At 44.3% G+C, this 20474-nt stretch overlaps 1 protein-coding gene across 1 annotated transcript in view; it reads left to right on the top strand.

The window, feature by feature from the left end:
* The window catches only part of LOC149308305 (hepatocyte nuclear factor 6-like), a 38404-nt gene extending 22885 nt beyond the window's left edge, over positions 1-15519 (top strand). Inside the window, 1 exon segment of the mRNA XM_089535515.1 lies at positions 12383-15519. Coding sequence (XP_089391641.1) covers positions 12383-12675 — 293 coding nt within the window. The 3' untranslated portion in view covers positions 12676-15519.
* Positions 15520-20474: the final 4955 nt, after the last annotated feature.

The raw sequence follows: 20474 nt of genomic DNA, 5'->3' as shown, positions 1-20474 counted from the left end.
CGAAAAACCCACAAAAAAACTATGGATGCTGACCATGAAAGCCTTCGACTTCACAGCATCTATTTTATTTGAGGATGTGGGTCAAACCTTGCTTCCTCCTTTATGGAAAAACAAAAATAGTCACATTTTTCTGTGGTTTTGGGGGGCTATTTTTGGACTATTCTGTGGCCATGTTCTGGAAATAATTTATTCCTGACATTTCGCCTGCAACTGAGGCTGGCATCTTCTGCAGGCGAAACGTCAAGAATAAATTCTTCCAGAACAAGGCCACAAAGCCCGAAAAACTCACAGAAAGCCTTCACAAAAATACTCCGCTTTGTGGATGTTACCACTCAGCCCAACGTTGCCTTTCGAAATGCTCCCCGCTTGGTAGAGAGCCGTTCCTTTCTGGTAAAGAGGCCATAAATCATGGGATGGAGCCAATAGATTTCCAATCAAATTTCTCTTTCCCAGAACCTTCCTTGGCCGATCTCCCTCTCCAGCTGTGAAAGACTTTGTCCTCCCTTGTGTCTCCCACAACTTCTGTGGAAACGGCGAAAACAACAACAACCCAGGACGGGCCATTGATCTCTGCCTGCGTCGATTCGATTGAGTAGCGCTGTAGTAGGAACAAACATGGGAGGTTGGAGCTGGAGGGCAGCCTGGGTTGCAATGGGGCTGGAAGAGAATGTGAGAATGGGCCTGGGGTGGGGGCTTTGAAGGACAATGAAGGTTGCGTGTTTCTGTGTTTCTATGCATGGATTTGTGCATGAAATTTACACGTCTGTGCAAGAGTACTACTGAATCCATTGCTTTGGGATGGTGTATAGTAGATTGAGTGTTGGACCACAACGCTGGAGATCAGGGTTCAGTTTCCTGCTCAGAAATTCTTTGGGGGATCTTGGATGAATTACACACTCTCAGCCCCAGAAAACCCTATGAAAAGGTTTGCCATACGCTGGAGATGTCCAAGATGAAAGGGCCTAAATACACTAAAGGCACCAGTTTCCATCTGATCTTAGAAACTAAGCATGATCAGCCCTTGTTAGTCCTTCGATGGGAGAAAGGTGGGGTATAAAATAATGATAATGGTCATAATTGTCGTCATCGTCATTGTTGTGCCAAAAGAGCTCCCCCTTTCCTGAATCTTCCCTGCCCAGGTCCTGGCACCGGTGGCCACATGGAAAGGAGCACACCTCATTTGCGACACCCGGTTGTGTCATTTTTCTTGCTGGCTGGCAGTTGTGGTTTTCCTCGTTGCCTATTAGCTGTAATATCTGTTAAATATTTCGACAGCTGGACAGGGGAATTGATCGCTGGCTCCTCCAGACAGGTTTTTGATGGGCTTCTCGGCAAAAGGCCAGCAGCACCTTCTGCAAATGAAGGAGATGTGGGGTCTCTCTTTGGGAAGGCTGGGGTTTTGAGGCCCAAGGTGGAAGAGAAAATTTGCGCAAGAGATGGATTTGTGTATTTGCAAAATTGTAGGCTGTGCTGCAGAAACTCGGGCTGCATCCAGACTGAAGAAATAATCCAGTTTGGTACCACTTTAACTGCCATGGCTCAATGCTGTGGTACAAAATGTGCTTGTTTTGTTGTATTCTTGAAACCCATAACAGTGCACAAGGCAATTTTAATTGTGAATTGTTTTAATGCGTGTATATCTTATTTGTCCTTTTAAATTGGTGTCTGTTTTAACTGATGTTGTTTGTAAATTGTTGTTGCTCCCTGCCTCAATCCATGGGGAAAGGCAGGTAATTATTATTATTATTATTATCTTTGACCATTATAGAGGTATGGATCCAATAAAAGATGGATTAGGAAGATCACACAGTCCCAGTACCTGCTCATGCCATTTATTACTATTATTATTATTATTATTATTATTATTATTATTATTATTATTATTACTGGCATGAGCCAACTTATTATTCGTATCCGTATTCGTATTCTTATTGGCATGAGCCGGCATTGGGACCACATGATCTGATTCTTCCTCCTCCATCTTTTATTTGATCCACACCTCCATAACTGTCAAAATAACCAAAAAGTTATTCATGGCCCAAAAGGAACAACGCTGCGTAAAGTGAACATGGTAATACAACTCACTTAGTGCAAAGAGGAATTAATTACTAGTAATTCATTGTTGGTAATTAGTTACTTCCGAGTGCTGCCTTCCTTTCTTGGGATTCTTAGGTTTTGCAATCCGATTTAGAAGGCATTTCCAAAACAGAGGATGCTTTGAAACAGAAAGAACATCCCCTCCGTTAAGCAAATCGCATGGATACGAATGTATCCCTTAATTAAAGCTGATAAGAGGGAAATGATTAACTAAATTTAAATAAAGGAAATGTGCAGCTGGTTTCCCTTTCAGATAAAGGCCCTAGCTTTACTGCTTTGCATGTGAAAGGTCATTAAACCATGTCTCTGGTGGAAAAGGTGCTTTTAAAAATGTGGGAAGTCCCAGGTTCAGTCCTTCTCGAAATGGCAACCAGAAGCCATTTTGAGAGGGACTGCAAAGGAAAATGGAGAAATTTGAGGGGTAGTATTGAGTTCTGGGGTGCTGGTGGGGGGTATTTTCACATATTCATATGCATTGTGTAATTTAGGAATAATAATGGCCTGAAAATTGAAAATATTTTGAAAAAATATGAGGCATTAGCAGTCTTGGAGGACTGACAAAGACACTCCAGGGGCACACGAGTAGGTCCCAAAAGTAGGTCCTACCTCTCCACGATTGCCCTAGTTTTGGTAGGCCATTCCATAATTTCAGCCCTCCTCATTTCTTCAGCCATTGAAGGCCTGATGACAATAGTCTTTTCCTTCCCCTCAAATGCCGCTTGATCTTTCCTCCGGCACGCTTAAGATCTCAGCAACAAATTAAAACGTCGTCCATTATAAGCCCATTGCATTACGGCAGAGGAAAAGGAAAAGAGGAGGGGGCAGAGGGAAATCCCAGCCAGATCTCCACAATTACTCTCAGAAATGCCGGAGGGAAAAGAGTTCATAACATCCAACGGTGTATTAAAAGACACTCATTTCAAGCTGGGATAAAAAACAGCCACCATTGAAAGAAGGGATTTCCTTGGTAGGCCATGGAATACAACAGTTTCAGCGCATCCATTTCAGTATGGCATGCTGAACTGGCGCAGACCTGTTAAATTGAACTAATTTCTACCCCATTAATAAATGCATGCAATCATGACAATGTCCACATCCTCTGGATAGAGTAACAATCCCAGAGTTAAGGGATTGTGTTGATGCTCTGCCAGGATTAGGGGGTAGGGCTAGATCTAGGGTTAGAGTTCCAGTCCCAGAGTTAGAGTTAGAATTAGGGTTAGGGTTCCCATCCCAGAGTTTAGGGGATTATGTTGATGCTCTGGCACAACCGGGGGCTAGGGCTAGGGCTAGGGTTCCAGTCCCAGAATTACAGTGAGGACTGAATTTCACTTGCGGAATTAAGGTTATGGTTAGGGTTAGGTTCCTAGTCCTGGAGTTAGGGTTAGGGTTAGGGTTCCCATCCCAGAGTTAGGGGATTATGTTGATGCCTTGGCAGAATGAGGCAGTTAGGCTTAGGAGTAGGGGTAGGGTTAGGGTTCCAGTCCCGGAATTAGGGTGAAGATAGGGGTTCCACTCCTGGAGTTAAGGTTAGAGTTAGAGTTTTAGTCCTGGAGTTAAGGTTAGGGATGATGTTGATGCTCTGGCAGAATGAGGTTAGGGTTAGGGCTAGGGCTAGGGTTCCAGTCCCGGAGTTAAGGTTAGGGCTAGGGTTCTAGTCCTGGAGTTCGGGTTAGGGTTAGGTTCCCACTCTCAGAGTTAGGGGATTATCAGGATGAGGGAGTTAGGATTAGGATGACAATCCTGGAGTTAATAGATTATGTTAATGCTCTGTCAGAATTAGAGGATTAGGGGTAGGAATTGTACCCAGAAACAGACTGGATGGCAGTGGAACTGTTGTAAGGAGGCTGCATCTGCACTGTTTTAATGATGCTGTTTAACACCACTTTTACTGTCTTGGCTCCATTCTGTGGAAACCTGGGATTTATAGGCGGGATACATACCGCCATTTAGTACGTCTTCTATACGTACTAGGGTTAGGAAGGGGCGGTGCTTCCGCACCCCCCTAACCCTAGTACGTATAGAATACGTACAAGATGGCGGCGCCCCTTCCACATGGGCGCCGCCATCTTTACGTACTGGACGCACAGCGTCCAGACGTGTCGCGCCGCTTGTGACGTAGCGAGCGCGCCCCTGGCGCCTCGCTACGTCGCAAACGCGACGAAAAAAGAAGCTCCATTTTGGAGCTTCTTTTTTGGTCCGCACGGGAGTCGGGCCGTGTGAAGGCTCCGGCTCCCCCGCGGACCTACTGGCGGCGGCGGCAGAGCGGCGCAAAGTGGCGGTATGTACCCCGCCTTAATTTGTTGCGGTACCAGAGCTCTCTAACCAAGAAAGTTAGGTAGCTCACAAAACTAAAAACCCCAGAATCCCATACCATGCAGCTGTGGCAGTTAAAGTTGTGTCAAATTGCATTAATTTCTGCAGTGTAGACGCAGGTACAGCCTGCGTCTAATTATTGCTGATGGATTTGCATCCCTTGGCCTTGGAATGCACTTGCAAGTAGAGGAGGAGGAAAATAATTCCAAAAACTCCCATTGATTGGCTTTTCTGGGACACATTGCTGGCGGAGGGTTTTTCCAACTAGTGGCCTGTGTCATGATTTATAGAAGCCCGGTAGCCAGGGACTCACACTCTTCCATGCCAGAAAGGAAATGTTTCCCCATCAATCTTACTCACAGGTTTTGAGCAGGTGGGAAATCATCGCCAGAGCGCCAGTGGCTTATTGCAAACATTCATAATGCTTCTTAGGGGCAACCGAGCCAAAAATCAGCCCAGCCTGTTCAAAGTTGATAGTTTTCTGGCTACCGACTGGGTGGCTTTTGTGGGTTTCTTTCTTTGCGCCAGGTAATGGAGCTGTCAACCTTTCGCCGGGTCCCCTCTGGCACTGAGGCAAGACTTTGCCTGCCATGTTGCGTTACTCTGGCAGTTTATTAGGAGCAATTGGCTCATGTCACATTAGCTGGGGCCGGCTCAAAAGGAGAAGAGATTGAGAATGAAGGAAGAAAAGGGAAGGAGGCTGATGGGCCTTCCTTCCTTCCTTCCTTCCTTCCTTCCTTCCTTCCTTCCTTCCTTTTTCATCCCTTTTCATTCCTTCTTTCTTTCTCTCTGCTTGCTTGCCTTCCTTCCTTCCTTCCTTCCTTCCTTCCTTCCTTCCTCAGATGACAGACTCCCTTTCAAAAGAGGTGAATCCAGGAGCCCTCTTAGCTCAGGAGCTTTTTGTATTGTGTTACATCCCAATTTGCCGAGTTCAGAGGAAGATTTAATTTGTGTTGCGGCAGACAGTCTGCTTGGGAGAGCATGCTGCGCGCAGGGCATGCCAGCTGCATACCAATCATGGCAGCGGCACGGATGGGGTTGCCGGCCTCTGGCTGCTGGCAAAGAGTGACCCCCAGAGTAGGGCAAACAGGACCTTCCTAGTCGTAGTTTGTGCCACGCTCGTGATGGGAAAAGCTCAATTTTTCACATTCCGGACATATGTTGAGAACAATGAAAGACTTTTCAAATCTGGTATCTTCATGACACTCGGGAAATTCCCACCCTCCAGTGACAGGAAACTGTGCCACTTTTCTTTCAGAGCTGCCAGAAAAACTGCATAGGCATCCAGAAACTCCACAGCTTTTGGCATGGAGATTGAAAGATTCACAGAGTTGAGCATGGGAAAGAACATACCGTTTAAGCCAGCAAAGGCTGCAGCCCTAGCCATGACCCTAACACTAACCCAAACCCTAAACCTAACCCAAACATGAATCCTGACCCTGACCCTAACTGAAACCCTAACCAAAACCCAAACCCTGACCATGATCTTAACCAAAACCCTGACCATAACCCTAATCAAAACCTTAACGCTAGCCCTGACCAAAACCCTAATCCTTACCCTGACTGTACCCAAAACCCTAACCCTGACCTAAACCAGACCATAACCCTAACTCTAACCTTCCACCTTCTATAGAGAGATAGAGTGCAACTTTTTTCATTTTGCACCCTTTTCCCAACTTCAGAGTGAAAAGCACTGTAAGCGGATGAGGTTTTTTAATTATTATTATTTTTATTTATGGGCATGGTATAAAACTACGAGGATAAATTTTTCACGGCAAAGCTGTCCAGTTACTCAAACAGACACTCCGTTTCTTAAAATGCCTGCGCAGTTTCTCAAAACTCCTAGGCCTTTTCCCCCGTAAAAAAAAAGTTTAGGTTGTGTGCGAACAGCAAAACCAAAAGTTCCTTCAAAGTTGTGGGGATTTTTGACATGCTGTTTTTCTTCCCGCACAAGTTTCTCAAAGGGTCAGGAACTCCAGATTCACCCCTGGTTGGGAAATGGGTGAATTCTGATTCCATCCCTACAAACACATAAAAGACATTTTAAATGGACCAAGCAAGACACTTGTTCACTTTCCATGCAGCCTGACTGATGGAGATGCTGAATGTTCAGATATTCCCCTTCACTGGTATTACTATTTCTCTCTGACGTGTGCAGGTTGTGTGCCATAAAAATCCTTCTTTTTGTGTGTATGCATTTGGAGGAGCTGGGCTTGTGTATGAAAACCTACTGCCACCTAGTGGCCAAGGAAACCCATGACACCTTGAACCCTATGTATTCCTTATAGTTGGTTGCTGCAAAGATCTATAAAGAGAATCTAATCCCTTCTGTTGCCTGTATTCCTAGAGCAGTAAGAATCATAGATTAGTGGAGGGGATAATCTCAGTTTTTATTTCTTCTACATTCAGTTTTGTGGATTTTTTTGGGAGGAGGACCCTAAAATTTTCCCCATCCTAACCATGAAGCAGCAGTGGCATCATTGGGCGAGTGCGGGGAGCGCAGTCCTCACTTGGTGACACTTCAGGGAAGGGGTGACCCCTGGTTGGGACTTTCTCCCATCTCTCCTGCCTCCTCAGGTGCCATGGCTCTCTCAGACAAGGAAGCCAATGTACCGGAGAAAGAGGGGCAAGTGCTCATATGCTCCTCCAGACTTCTCTGGTGCCATGGCTCTCTCAGATGAGGGAGCCAAAGCACCGGAGTAGAAGGGGAAGCCTATGTCCATTCCATTCTCTCCTGCCTCATTTGCCTAGCTAGTCACCCTGGCTGGGCATTTGGGTGGGCGATGGGTGGCCAAGTGGTCAGCAAGGCAAATGAGGCAATAGGAAGGCATGGCAGGGCAGCGCCTGATCCAACCCTGTTGCCCCTCACTCCTCACCTCTGCACCAGTTTCCACCTTTGTGCCCATCTTAACCACATTTTATGTTTCTGGCTGACCCATGACACACAGAAGGAGAGGGGAGAATCTTCCAGCCATGTTTTCCCCTTGTCCCAGTTACAGTCATCATGTGCGCATTGAACACCGTTCCTTGTGCACATGAGAATCTTTTGTAGTGCCTCTGAATCAAAAACACTTAAGTCAAAAGGGGAGGGAGAGAAAATTGCAGGTTATGGTGTTGCTTCAAGATTGCCGGGGAATGGAAAACACACACAGAGAAACAGAGAGAGTGCACTATGTGTATCTGCACAATGGCAGAATTGCTTGCCTCCCAGTCCTTCAGCTTGTGGGGAATGATCCCTGGCGAAAGCTCATGCAGGGAGAGATAATAGTCCCCTATCAACAGCCAGGCACTTGATTGTCTCCATTATATGTTCCCAGTCTTAGAAACAATTCACTGGTCGCTCTTCATTGTCTTGAGACTTCAAGGAGAAGAAGTCAAAAGGGAAAAGAATCCTTCTCTGCTCCACGCACAGTTTCCTTGGGAGTCAATTGCTGGTTGGGATGGGAGAATCTCTCCGTATCAGTCTCATTGACTTCAACCCAACTTTCTTCCTACCCCCCTTTCTAACGACTTCGTATTTCCTTCTCATGACCAAAAAGAAATGCATGTTTTCTATTCCTTCTCCCTAAAGGGACCCCCAATTTATGCAATATTACTCCATGACTATGGTTTGTTTGTACAGTTTAATGGTCAAGAACCTATATACTATAGACATTTTGCAGGTGGAAGTCTGAAATTGTTCCCCCATGGAGCAACTCAGGGGTTCGTGGTTTTGTGGCAGCAACTCTCACTCTCTCTTGAACAGATTTCTGTGGCTGGAGAGCATAAGGAAGTCAGAGACGCATCTGGCTATGCCCCATATTAAGACACAGGTTATCTGATGTTATCTGCTAAGATCCAACAGGGTCCTTCTATGGCAGTGGTTCTCAACTTTTGACTCTCTTAATGTTTTGGGCTTCAACTCCCAGAAGTCTCAGCCAGCTTGCCCAAATGATCAGGCATTCTGGAAGCTGAAGTCTAAAATGCCTGGAGGACCCAAGGCTGAGAACTACTGTTCTGTGGTCTCAGTGGATGACACAATTATTTTGCATCTGGTTACGGGGAAATAGCCAGACACCTCTCTGCTTCCTACCATTCCTCACCATCCATTGAAAGGCTGTGAAAAAGGGACAATCACAGTTCAGTACTTATCCTGGGTTGGAGATCGGAGATTGTGGAGGTAGGATGAGAATGCCAGCTTCCACAGTGACTCCCCAAAAAAGGTGTATGCAGGCTTAAGATGGACTTGCACCTGCATATGTCACTATTAGGGTGCTATCTATATGTCACATACATACATATGTTAACTGGTTCTGCCAGCAGCTGTTTCTCGGATTGGATGGAGGAGAAGAAAAAGCGCCGGGCCATGCCCTATGGTCAGCCATAGACCAATGACATCCTCTGCTGAGATCCGTCAGAGTCACGATGTCATCAGTTTGCACCTGGCTTCATTGACATAGCCAGATTCTTCTCCAATCCACTGCATTCTCCACCAGCCATGAAATAGCTATTTGGGGGTTGCTATTGCAGCAAAACCATAGCTGGAGGAAGGCTTTGGTCGCTGTGGAAGGAGAAAGAAGATGCCAATTGCCGCAGTGTCATAAAAAAGACACAGGTGTAAGATGCACTTGTGTATCTCACTATCAGCATGCCAGATGCTGTTGATGTTTTATGTGCGTAGAGGTTGAATGACATGTAACTGTTCTTCAGGGACTTTAGTGTACCACTGAATTCATTGGGAACGAGGAAATGGCAAAACGTCCACAAATACACAATTGGTCGCACATGGGTGGTGTAGCACAACAAAAGTGTTGCTGGGTCTTCAAAATAGCAATAATAACAGTTGAAATGCATGGTAGGCAGGACTGACAATCAGCAAGTAGCTATTAACAAGTTTGTTTTCTACTTAAATGCCAAATGAAAGTATTGATTTCAAGTAACCTAGCCATGTGTTTCTCCACAATGTTCAGATATTGTCCACATAGATAAATGATGTGGTGGACAGACATGAGGGGCTTACATCCCAAAATAAGGGATTTGAGGTATCTTGTTCAGTGTGTAAAGTGTTTACAACACGCCTTGGCTGGAGTGGGAGTGGGTTGGCAAACCTATCGTGGCACGATTTGTTCAGAGGAGGTTTGTCCTTGCCTTCTCCTGAGGCTGAGAGTGTGTGACCCACCCAAGGGCACCCAATGCAACCCACAGATGAGCAGGGAATTGAACCCTGGTCTCCAGCGTCATAGTCCAACATTCAAATGTGTATGATTTGTATGCCTCCAAGTCGTTTCCAACTCATGACAACCCTAAAATGAACCTATTGTGGGGTTTTCTTGGCTGGATTTGTTCAGAGGAGGTTTGCCATTGCCTTCCCCTGAGGTTGAGAGAGCATGACTCAGCTAAGGTCACCCAGTGGGTTTCTGCGGCCGAATGGGGATTTGAACCCTGGTCTCTAGTCCGACACAAAGACCTGTCCCTAAATGGTGAGACTCCCCTACATGAAACACCTCAAACAGTGTGCCTTTTTGTCCTCTTTATTTCTTATAAAAAGGGATCCCTCACACACACCCTGCAACCACCGCCATAGGTCTGCAGAGCAGAGAAATGCATCCGCTTGCTCCCTGGTTTTCCCCAGAGTCACCTGGCGGCATGATCAAGACTGCCTAGGCAATCATCCACAGGGGACAGAGAAATATGAAAGGACTCCACCAGTTACAGCTTTGGAGCTCCTCGGAATATAGATTTGACTACAGCAGCTATCGATTCTTTCTCGGTGGAGCTGTAATTATATCGAACGGCAAACAGTCATGTTAAGACGGTTCCTGCAAAACCGTCCAGCGCCATCTCCCCCACCCTCTCTCCATGCACACCTTAAAAGAATGGAAGGATTTCTTTCAGATTTCCTATTATCCTCCATGCTTCATTTGCAGGATGAAAGATGCAGGGACAAGAGTTTAGGAGTAGCTGGTTTAAACCATTAATTACTTACATTACTTCCTTTCCCCTTCAAACCACCACCGCCCCAAATAACAAGGCCATAGCAAAGTCATACTAAGGGAAATAGATCGTCAAGTACTTCATATCGAAAAGGATTGAATGATTTCAATCATAATTCCAAATGATTTCAATGATGTTCCTATAATGTTTTCCCCAATGATTTTCCACACTTCAGTACTTTATTTGTGAAAAAATTGTATGCATGGAAACTCTTCTTTCAATTATTATTTTTTTGCACAATGACATTTTATTTGTGAAAAATTCATATACATAGAAATTCTTGGTTTTGACACAATGCCCTTGAGCGTTTGAAAGCACAGAGCAGAGTGTTTTGTACAAAATAGGTAGCTTTCTACAGATAGGTGCTCTTTTGGGTGCAAAATCTCAGGTTCCCCCCTCCCAAAAAAATTGTACAAAAGCCCCAAAATATGTGAAATGAAATGTATCTATGGGGGATATCTTTCCAGACTTACCATTTATAAATGAAATCATGGATAATAGTGAACCATCATAGAATACCATAGAATCATGCTGGAGATCCTATAAAATGCCTAGAGAAGTCACCTCTCTGAGCATCTGGAGTTCCTCCAGTGCAACTCTATAGTCAGTGAAAGTCGACCATAGAGTTGCGTTGGAGAACCTCCAGATGCCTAGAGAGTCCTTTTTTTCCTGGACGCAGGTAAGTGAAAGCATGATACTATGGATATGTGGGGGACCTGTATATCACTCAACTTAAGCCATGGACCACAATTGTTTGATGGCAAAGATGTTGTATTGTTGAATTCACACAAGTTTTTGTGTGACGAGAAGTAGGTGGGAAGGTGGGAAGGGAAAGGGGATGAGAACGAAATGCTGTTTGCCATAGCAAATGCTTTAATCTGAGTTCTGATTTGCAAATCTGTGTCATTGTTTTCTTTCAAAATGTTGGTATCTTCCTTTCTTTTAAAGAAAAAGAAAAAAAATTATTACTGTTATGTACCACAAAGGTTTATTTTTGTTTGTTTTCTTTGCAAGCATCTGATGGTCCTAGGGTAGGTTTTTCCATTCATCTGCTGGGGTTTCGATTGAGGTGCGCCAATTGTTCCCAATCCTTTAACGTGAATTTGAAATCTAGGGGTGTTTTTTTCTGTTAAGAGCAACAGTTTTGCAGGTTTGGGGAGCAAATCACTGCAAAAAACGAACAACCCCTATATAAACCCCTACTGGACCTATTAAGTAGATGTGAACATGGGTTGACTGCATCCATTGCAAGAACTAGCCGTCTATCCTTGGAGTCACTTTTAATTCTTTGTGGTGGGTGGGTTGCTTAGGCTGAACCAAGGCTGGCATGCTATTAGTGTGTTATAATGGCTTTAAGTCCAACTTATGCCATCATAACACACTCTTTTTGGTTATTGCAGTGGTCAAAATTCTGCCACAAAGGTCCCTCCAAAACTTCCAGTTATATCAGAGTGGTGTTTCAGTTTAGTCTGTGTAATCTAAATGTACAAACCTGGGTAGTACTGGAGGAAAACAATAAATTCTGCCCCATCCTCAAATCCTTTGTAGGAACGTCAGCGTGACCACAATCCGATGAACATATGATGTATAAATTCATCTCTTTGATAATATTTGTTGTAATCTGAAAGTCTAGCTAACCAGGGAGCCCACCAGTGTTGTTATCTGGAAAAAAACCCTATATGGCTAGCCAACCAGGGATATCCGGTGAAGCTCAGGTGAAGCCTGACCGACGGATAATGATCCCTGAAAATAGAATTAATCCAAGATGTTATTCTGCTTCCTGAGCAACTCAACATTTGGGGGTGGGAGAGAAAAACAGGGTTCTAATCCTCAGTCATGCATTTTGTTTGGTGTGGTTGTTTTTGCTCAGGGTGGAGGCATGGCATTTTTCCTTGCTTTGGTGGGAAGGGAGAATAGTTGGAAACCGCTGCGACCTGCCTTGCTTTCATAGCCATATCCTTCTTCTCCTTCCCCTTTCCCCTTTTTGAAATCCATGCAGCGTGCAAACGTAAAGAACAGGAACAGCAGAAAGACAGGAATCTACAGCCCAAGAAGCAGCGCTTGGTCTTCACGGACCTCCAACGCCGCACCCTGATCGCCATCTTCAAGGAGAACAAGCGCCCTTCAAAGGAGATGCAAATGACCATTTCACAACAACTGGGCCTGGAGCTCAACACGGTCAGCAATTTCTTCATGAACGCCCGCCGACGGTGTATGAATCGCTGGCAGGAGGAGCCCGGCACCAACCCTGGCATCCCTTCTTCCTCGACAAGCACTTTTTCCAAAGCATGACCTATCACTTGACATCTCACTTTCTACATCTCTGTCCCCTCCGTTTCCACACACAAGAGCTCACCCTTGTTTCCATGCGTGCATTCCCCTTTTCACGCATGAACAACTATGCGCACACACATCGAGTAACTATGAACCATGCACACCCATGTGCCCACCTCTGCAATGGGTGCGTCTAGCTTCTCCACCTCTGTTTTGACATTTACAACCAGTTCGCTTTTCCTCACCCTCCCATCTCACAAGCCATCCCTCGAAACCTTTGGTTTAGCAGAGAAATGCCCCTTTCCTATAAAATTCCAGGCCGGAGAGGTTTATGTTATTCTGATGGTCAAATTGAGCAGGAGAGATAGGAATGCAGATAAGAAACAGTTTCATTTTCAGATGTTTTCCAAGGAAGCCTATTTTTAAAGTTGTCATTAGGGAATGAAAGTCTCATAATAACCAATCATGACCTACAGAGCAAGTGTGCAATGTATGCCTTAAAAAACACCTAAAATTTCAGGGGAGGAGGGCAAGAAAGTGTGCAACTGTTGGACTGGATGTAATTATATTTTCCTCCTCCTCATTTGCATCCTCCCATTCTTGGGTTTTAAATATGTGTCCTTTTTATTTTTGTTGTTACGGTTCCATTGGCACAAGCAAGACACAACCAGCGTGTGTCTTGCTTTCTGGGACATCTGTCAGGTCTAAAATATCCAGTTATTTGCCTTCCCCGTCGCATTTAAAGCTAAAGTCACTGCTAAGTTGGTAAAGACCACTTCTATTTTTTGGGGGAAAGCATCTGACTGAGTTGTGTGGGAACCCTTTCCCATTCCCTTGAGGATTACAAGTGATTGTAAGTTACAAATGTCAAGAAGGATCAATTAGTGGTCCATGTGCACATGGCATTTCTCATTCTGCAAGGCAAGGGTTTTTTCTTTAACAAAACCATTCCTGGCTCCGACATTCATGATACCAATAGGGGAATAGCATGGTAGGACATTCAAAGATCATCATCAGAACATCATCACTCTGTCCTCATAAACATCTCCGACCGAGTCTGATCTTCTTGCTCACATCCCATTCTCTCAAACCCACTTCAAGAACCGCTTCCCTTTCCCATGAAAATCTGCACCAAGTGTTGCATAACCCAGACGGGAAACACGTGGTCCCAATTTACCAAAACAAAGTTTAATCCAAGAGAAGACTTCTTGTTCTTTGATGATTCCTCTCAAAAGGAATTCCAAGCCAAAGTGTGGAGGGGGGAGAAAAAGAAGAAACTCTTATGAAAGATACCCCCTTCTTCTCCCCTTTGAATCAGTAGCGGGGGAATCCAAACCTAGTTGCACTGTGTCACCTAGAGATAAAGCGGGTCATGAAGCACATTTTAGGTACATGAATCGGGTATTTAAAAATATAAAAGCTTTAAAGAATTCAAAGGAAAGAAGAGCAGGAGTTTGGCTTTCTTTCCTGGACACTGGACTGGCAGCTGACCTTCCATCCAACCTTGGTTTCAATCCGAAGACCAGCCCCAAATTGTATTATTTGCATCCACCTCCTCCCAAAATACTTACGAACCTCACTTTCGGCCTCCTTCCTATGTCTCTGTTACCAAAATAAAGGCAAGAAAACTAGAAATTTTGGATATGAGAGTAATCGAACGAGGAGAGTTGCACAGCCGGGGCAGGGTTACGGATCTGATGGGGAAATCGATGCATTTAAGTGCAAACCTACTTTGAGAGTAGGGAGGAAAGAGTGAATGGAAATGTATCACCCATTCTCACCCACCTACCAGCATCCCAAACCTAGAATTATATGCTAAAGGAAAATCTCCAAAGGATCAATGTACGAAAGATGCCCAAGTTATTTTTGTGTTTGTGCCAAGAAGCAGCCTGCCTTAAAAATAGAGAAGAAGAAGACAGATATGCAATGGTACTCCTTGAAGACGAACATCATCTGGGCCAATTGATGGTGAGCCTAACAAGGCCTAATAACAACCCCCAAAATAAGTTTTTAAAAAATACATGTTCAGGAAAACAAGAAGCCATTGACATGGCAAAGTTTTCATCTTGCGTTGCCCAGAAGGACTGGAGGAAAAGGAGACTGAGAAGGCCTAGGGGAGGATACAACATCTCAGCCTCATCACCTCCATGGTCAACATGGGAGTCTTTCTTGTCCGTGTGGCTGTTTTTAAACAATATCAGATCGATGCGGGTAAAAATACAAAAGCGCCCTCTTTACGCAACGGGCTTTTGGAAGGGTTGGTTTTTGCGTTCGCTTTACACGGATGACAATGTGTTGAGTGATGGATGGTTAGGCACCTTTTTTTGGGACGGAAAAGGAGGAGGTTGGGGAAGAATACAATTGAATAAGAATCCCTGACGTCAAAAGAAGGAAGGAAAGCAACGGAACAAACCTCTACAAATATTCCATTAACTTCACCACAATAATGATATTAATATTTTTTGGCCCAATCTATTGGGTATTATGGCCAATCAGGGTGTGGGATGTTGTTTTCTTTTGTGGGGGGAGATGGTTGGTACAGCCAAAGAGACAATAGAAAGAACCAAGCTGGAAGAGGGACTGTCGCAAATGCCAAGGTATGTTTTGCCAAAAAATTATCTTTAAAGAAAAATTAAAAAGGAAGGAGAGAGGATAAAAAGGGAAGAAAACTAAAAACCGAAACCAAAAAAATAATAACATTCCCCCAAAAATCTTCTCTCCTGGATCCACCTCCCCACAGAGTGTCCCTCGCCCTGCTGTGTCTTCTTGTCTTGTTGTGATGTGTTGATGCTAATGAACGGACGATGGAGGAGGACAATGGTGGATTCCCGGACCTGGTTTCATAAAGTATTTAAGGGCTGAGAAGCCACCGAAAAGAAAAAAAGAAAGAGAGAGAGAGTGGAAGAGAAACACGGGGTCCGGTTTTGGACGAGAAGAACACCCGACGGAAGAGAGAAGGAGAGTTCGAACGAACGACGGGCCCCAAACCATGCAAAGACATTTTTAGTGAGAACCAGAAAATATAGGCTACCTCACTTGAGTTTTCGAATTTTTGTGATTTGAAAATCACACCTGATACCAAAGATTTTGTTCCCCTTGCCTGGTTTGTGCTGGAAATCACACACACACATATCCCACACCTTTCCTTCTTCCCTTGCTGTTTTCCAAGCCGTCCATCCGCTAGTTATCCATCCAATTTCTACCCGAATCCCCCTGCCGTCCCAAACCATCTGAAGATGAGAGAGAGAGAGAAAGGAGAGAAAGAGAGAGAATATGAACGTTAGAATGAGAGAAGATGAGTGCCTTGTTCCCAAACCAAAGGTGTGTAAACCATTCCTTTCCATGGTCTTTTGCCCTATATTACCTCAGTTCTCTTTATCAGATAGAGTCTGGTGACTTTTGTAGCCTTTGGGTGATGGGACAGAAAATTGCATTCCCAAATCCCCTGTGTTCCTAATTCCCCTTATTCCCACCTAGGGACTCTTCTTTGTCCCCTTGCAACGCAATCCACTAGTAATTCACCTGTGTGCAGAAGCGCGGATGAATCACTTTGCACATTGTCTTAGGTGTGTGCAATTGGTCCCCGAGGGCAAAACTGGGTTAGTCGATCAAATCCAGGATAGGAAACAAGGGTTTTCAGGCTGGACAAACACACAGCTAACTAGAGAAAATGGGGTTGCATCTGTTTCCCCCACTCCTGTCTGATCTTCAGAGGCAGACTGCAAACATGGTAGTGCCAACAGTAAAGTTGCAATGGGATTGGTAGAGTTCATGCACCTCACTTCCCCATGCAAAATGCACACACAAGGATGCACATGTCCTCCGGTTAGTTTGGAGGCCTGCAAAATGGGTCTGAGTGAAGTTAGAAATCATCATTGGTCCATATTTTGCTGTGGCTTTGTGTCATCATAGAATCATAGAGTTGGAAGAAACCCCAAGGACCATCCAATCCAACCCTTTTCTGCCAGCAAAATGTTGCTCTTGCTGACTGGCTAGCCAGTCCTAGCTGCAGGATCCCTGACCAGTTGGAATAGGAAAGAAAGGGGAATGTAATGTTTGGCGATAGGGATGCATACTAAATATAGGATATCCAGACATGAAATTACCCTGTTGATAACCTCAGCATCACCTTCTTGTGTTTGCACACCTTGGAACAGCCTCAAATGGAGTTTGGGGTTGGTATCTGGGTGCAATGGAGGGTGTTGTTGAAACGTGTTAGATTGCAGTTTGTGCATCCTTTTTACATAAGACAGGTTGCCCATCAGGCCTTGCTGAATATTGCAAGTGCCTTAGGCACCTGCTAATGGTGTTCTGGGGGGGGGGGGGGGTTGGAAACCCCAAGCTTTCCAAAATAACCTGTCTCCAGTACAATTCTGATACTAGGTTGTACAAACGCTGTGTTTTCCTCCAGCCACAAAGTGACCCGAAACTGCCTACTGACCTAAACTGTCCCCCTTCGATGTATATTTTTTTGATCCAACACCCAAATGGCTAGTTTGATACCAAAGATGTTCTCCACTCAGGAGAGAAATATATATACATATATATGTATGAACCAAACCAAGCTATCCTTGCCCTACTTCTCTCTCCAGCACACACCAGGCAAGCCTTTGACAATGCTCTCTGAAATACCTCAAAAATATTTAATGTATAGTTTATGTGACAAAAAAAAATGATGATGATAATAATAATGATAATGATAATTACTTAGCTAGTTTTTGGAATTTGCAACTTGAAGCTTTATACTGTTAAATTATAATTTTTGCAGAAGATGGCATGTTGGTATTAAGTTGACATGCTCAAATGGGAGACATATTGAATGTTTGGGAAGGAGAAGAAGTTAAAAACTGGTTAGTTTCCTGATTTTTTTTTCTTAAAAAAAAGAGAGAGAGAATGAGAAAAAAGAGAGAGAGAGAATGAAGGTTCTTTGGAGTTTACAGATTTCGTATTTAAACAATTCCTTAAAAAAAGAAAATCCATAAAATAAGACTAAAACGCCCTTTCGCTTTGGGGATGTGTTCTTGTAATTCTTTTCCTGCTCAGTCACGTCTTATCGAGAGTATTTATTATTATTATTATTATATGTGTTTACGTGTTCAAATGTAATTTAAGAAAGAAAAAGAAAACCACCAAAAAAAAGAAGAAGAAAGAAATAAGACGAAATGAAAATTTGATTTATGCATGAAAAAAACGGAAAAAATATATATATACTCTTTCTTGAAGTAATGTAATAATTATGGGGAGGGGGTGGGTCGAGGGGGGAGGAGAGTTTTGACATGTTGTTCGTCCGACAAGATTTCCTTTCGACTCGGAGGTCTGTGCATGGACCAATTCGTTTCATGTGATCGTGGGCATTTCTTTGTCCTTTTTCGTTTCTCCTACTTTGTTTTTTCCTGCTCTTCTTCGGCCATCTTCTCTCATTTTGTTACGGTTTCACGGAAAGAAAATGAATCAGCCACGGCTGTTGGGAGATTTGTACCAAAGAGCTGAGATGGAGGAATGAGGTTAGCTTGGGCATTTTTCTTAGGTGCAACTTGGGGGGCTCAATGCGGACGTGGCCACCCTCCGTTTCCACTTCTGTCCCCAAATTTCTAGCTTTGCAAGGAATGAGAAAATCATTCACACCTTGGTTGCTTCTCTGCTGTGTTTGCTTTGTTCACAAGTGTCTTCATCCAGAAGAAAGAATAGAGAGACAATCATTTGCGAGTATATATATATATATATATATATATGCACTCGTGTACAATTAATCCAGTTAGTCCCCAGCCCCAGGGTAGGCCTCTCCTCACTTGGCCTTTGCAACAAAGGGGAACATTACCTGCGTTGGATGTGGGTTAGTGGATGGCAAAGATGCATGATGGACCATCAGTAAGCATGTCCCAATGGACATCACCACTCCCTGGATGGTGTCTTAATGCACAACAGGACCAATATGCAATGTTGTGTAACAATCCCATTGTGCACTGGTCCCAGTGTGCATCGGTCACTTTGCTTGACCACATATGTAGCAACATAACAGCAGCCCTTTATTGGATATGGACATTACAGAACTGCTCGACTCTAATTCCTATAGGCATAAGTCATTTACCAAGACAGAAGTCCCCAACAGAATTATGGCCATTATTTTTAAGGGGAAGAACCACAGCATTGTAGCCAACAGCAAATCCTTTGCAGACAGAAGTTCCCAATTCATCCTGAGGGCTGAGAAAGACATCTCCCTCACCCAAAACTCTGGAGAATCTCTGCTGGACGGTGTCTGCGAGGTGGAACTAAATCAGTGGTTTCCAGACTTTGGTCCTCCAGATGTTTCGGGCTTCATCTCCCAGAATTCCTATCTGTTGGCCAAGATAGTAGGACTTATGGGAGTTGAAGTCCAAAGTTTGGTAATCACTGAACTATTGATCAACTTGTTACAAGGCAGGGATATCAACGGTTTTATGGAGGGACACCATAAGATCTCCAACATGGTGGAAAATCCACAAGGGAATGTATTTGAATTGCTGTTTATCCCTGAACCCAGGTATCCCATGCTTCAGATAAAAATCAAGTAAGGTTCACTAGCAAACAGGGAGACTCCCCACTCCTCATGTCAAGCATCCTGGTTTCCAAAGAACCTTCTGACGTCTTGTTCAGGTAGCATTAATTGGAAGTCAGATGTGGAAGGGCTTTGGATCAGAAGAGGCTTTGGGTCTACTAACTCCAAAACCTTCCCATTGAGTCCACACTTCCCGAATGGACTAGGACCAGAGAACTTACTCTCTCACCTGAAGGCTCCTCCTTGAGCACCTTGCTCTGTTACTATGGCTTGGGATTCCTCCAAATTCAATGTCCCTTGCCCTAGACAATATGGATCACTCTGGCTTCTCAACATATTGAGATCAGGCCATTGGTCCATCTGTCCGAGTCTTGCTTCCCGTGACCCACGACAGCCCTCCAACTCCTTTTTGGCTTGGCTCAGCTCCTTAAAAGGACAACAGGGACAGAGCCAGAAAGATACAAAGCTTGGACGTTGTGTTTCTCTAGGGCTGACCCTTGCACAAAATCCATGTAGTTCCAGTTATGGCACATTCGTTGGTCAAAACAGATCACTGGGTCATATCGGTTATGGATAGGTGGATCATTCCATATGTTGCTCTCTAGACTACAACTCCCAGAGTCCCCAAAAGAGTGTGGCCAAGCTGGTTGCAGGATTCTGGGAACTGTAGTCCAGAAAGTCAATCTCCAAGCTTGGAACTGGATCCAGCCTTCTAACTTATAGACAGACAAATAACTGGATTCTTGAAACCAGATCATAGCAAAGCATGGGAACAGGATTGATTAAAGGTTTAGCTAGTTTGTAGAGTCAACCACAAAGAAAGGGGAGACAGAGGGAAACCTCAGGATTGTGTATTTATTTATTTGTTCCACTCAGCTCCCTTTATATCTTGTCTCTCCTTCTATGAGCTCAATGTGGTCTCCATGACTGTCTGCTTCTTCACAACAACCCTGTGAAGTTGGTCAAGCTGAGAATAGTGTCCAAGTCCCCCCCCCCCCCCGTGCTTTCCATGGTTTAAATGGAGGACTTAAACCCAGATCCCCCCAACCTCACATCCACATTAATACGGCGAATTTGAAAGGAACAATCAAAAAAGATTCAGTGCCGTGAAAATGTCAGTTAAAAGGATCAGTGCATCGGATTGCTCCTCAAGCCCAGCGCAAATATATTGCTCCGTCCCAACATTTTAACTACTTTGCCACACTGCTGTGGCTCTCCGGGTTAAATGTTAGGTTTCCCGAAGGTCTGGTCAATATCTGGGATGTTGCAGAAAGTAATATTT

This window comes from Sceloporus occidentalis, unplaced genomic scaffold, assembly GCF_023333645.1.
Source record: "Sceloporus occidentalis isolate IW3139 unplaced genomic scaffold, rSceOcc1.0.p SCAF_8, whole genome shotgun sequence".
Classification (NCBI taxonomy): Eukaryota; Metazoa; Chordata; class Lepidosauria; order Squamata; family Phrynosomatidae; genus Sceloporus; species Sceloporus occidentalis.
The sequence above is the reverse complement of the archived record's forward strand: the minus strand, read 5'-3'. Positions and strand labels throughout refer to the sequence as shown.